This window comes from Punica granatum, chromosome 5 (assembly GCF_007655135.1).
Source record: "Punica granatum isolate Tunisia-2019 chromosome 5, ASM765513v2, whole genome shotgun sequence".
Lineage (NCBI taxonomy): Eukaryota > Viridiplantae > Streptophyta > Magnoliopsida > Myrtales > Lythraceae > Punica > Punica granatum.
Window position 1 is genome coordinate 28973737 of NC_045131.1, and position 2098 is coordinate 28975834.

The 2098-nt window shown below is 27.1% G+C and overlaps 1 protein-coding gene across 2 annotated transcripts; it reads left to right on the forward strand.

The window, feature by feature from the left end:
* The first annotated feature begins 1246 nt into the window (after nucleotides 1–1246).
* On the forward strand, nucleotides 1247–2098 carry LOC116208793. 2 transcript variants are annotated; one of them, XR_004157122.1, is made up of 2 exons: nucleotides 1247–1626; nucleotides 1746–2098. XR_004157122.1 is itself a non-coding variant. In XM_031542354.1 (2 exons), exons 1-2 carry the CDS (start codon nucleotides 1329–1331, stop codon nucleotides 1796–1798), a joined length of 315 nt encoding a protein of 104 aa, XP_031398214.1. In that variant the 5' UTR covers nucleotides 1247–1328; the 3' UTR covers nucleotides 1799–2098. The 2 variants fall into 2 exon arrangements, 1 of the variants encoding a protein (XP_031398214.1); XM_031542354.1 differs by having other exon boundaries at nucleotides 1247–1590.

Consider the following 2098-nt stretch of genomic DNA (forward strand, 5'->3'; position numbering starts at 1 on the left):
TACTAATAAATTAAAATGCAAGATGAAAATTAAATAATTATTATTAATGCTATTATGGAAATCCAATAATAAATTTCTTAATAAATTAATATTGAATAAAGTATAAATATTATGGTAAATAAATAAATAAATAAATAATATAAAGTTGAATCCACCCTAATAAATAGGTATAACAATAAATGTCTTAATAAAATAATATGCAATATAGAAATTAAATAATAATTATTATTGCATATAAATGAATAAATACATCCAATAGTAAAAGCTTATTAAATTAGTATACCATATAGAAATTAAATAGTAATAATTATTGTAATTAAGAAAATAAATAAATCCAAAGAAACATATTAATCACTTACTGTTGCGGTTATTTCATCAGTAAGTAAGTGTACGAAAATTTAAGGATTTCATTAGCAAATAACTATCTTTATTTAAAATTTCCAAATAAATTTTAAAAATAATTTTTAGATTTATAAAATTTCAATAAAAAAAATCTCACATCGAACCAATTTTATCAAAAATCAAACTCACTAAATTTAATACATAAACTGTGATTGAGAATAAAAATTAGCTGAATAATCACTTTAAAAATTTAAAGATTATGATTATTATTTCTTTCATTAAGTAAAGCTAAGAATTTTAAATTTTTAGTATTTTATATATACATATATGTATAAATTAGATTGATAATTGTGATTATGCATGAGAAGTATTTTACATGAATGATTTGCTTGAACTCTTCAATTAATATTATTTAGTGTGGGTTTGAAATTTACTGTATTGAAGTCTATATAGTATAAAAATATTTTTTCTACACAATAATATAAATTATAAATAGTAGCAATTAATGTCATATTTAAATTCTTAGAATAAACTTTTTTAATAAACATTTTTTTGAAATTTAGATATATATAAATTATATCCTATGTAATAAATAGGGTTAGAGAATTACATGTTTATTGATATAGGGATATAAAGGTCAATATTTATGCAATAAATAGGATTAGAAAGGTAAATATTTATTGAATTAGGGTTAGACAGGTCAATATGCAAGACTCACATGCAAGAGAGGTAATACAACATTAATATCTCAATTAAGTGATTTAATTAGCAAAGCAATAACATGAGAAATGTGATGCTAATTTACCATGGTATTAAATGTTATTTGCCCTTTGTACTGTCTCATGAATTAGAAGTTCACTTAGTTTTCTATAAATTCGAGGTTTTCAATTCCATATTTGCATCACAAAACAAAGAAAAAAATAGGTAGCAAAGAAGAAGAGAAATCATCAGATAAGTTAAGCTAGTACAATTAATAAATTATACAGATGGAGATCGTTGGAAGCAGAAACCTCATGATTTCAATGGCGTTTCTCATGGCTATTATTTTGGTGCAAGGAGCCTCAACTGCGCATGCTAATGATGTGCCTCCGAATCTCGACTACGAGACATGCTTCAAGGAGTGTATGTTCATGTCCGGGTGCAAAACACTACCCCCCAAAGAATCCAAAATGTGCACATCACAGTGCAAGGAGATGTGCCGCCACCATCTCCGAGCCAGTGCCCCGTCTCCCTCTGTTGGTACTCCAGGTCCGGCCTCTGTTCATTCCAATAGCGTCATTTAAGGTATAAAGTTACGATGAATAATGAAAGAAAAATGAATTACTAAAAAGAATAGATCGAATCCCTTCTTTACCTTAAAATTAGTTTCAATATTTTTCTGATTCGTCTTTTTTTTTTTACAGGTTCTGATGATGTAAGAAAGAGGACCGTGATGCAATCTGCCCTGGGGTTTTAAGATTCTACATAGTATGGGTCTCAATGTAATGAACAAGGCATTATAATAGCCAGAAAATCATAAATTCATCCTTTTATATAGAAAGGGCAGAAAATCATATGAAACAACTCTATTTTAGCAATCAAGTTGTAATTGATCATGGGGAATAAATAATAGGTTGCTCATTTTCTTTAGTTGGGCACTTAAAAAATTGAGAGATTCTCTTATTTGTCTGTTCTATCAATTGATGGAGAAGGCTTTTGGTGATCCAATCTTGCTACATGATGTGAGCGACAATTAATAAATGTATGCCTTAAGACG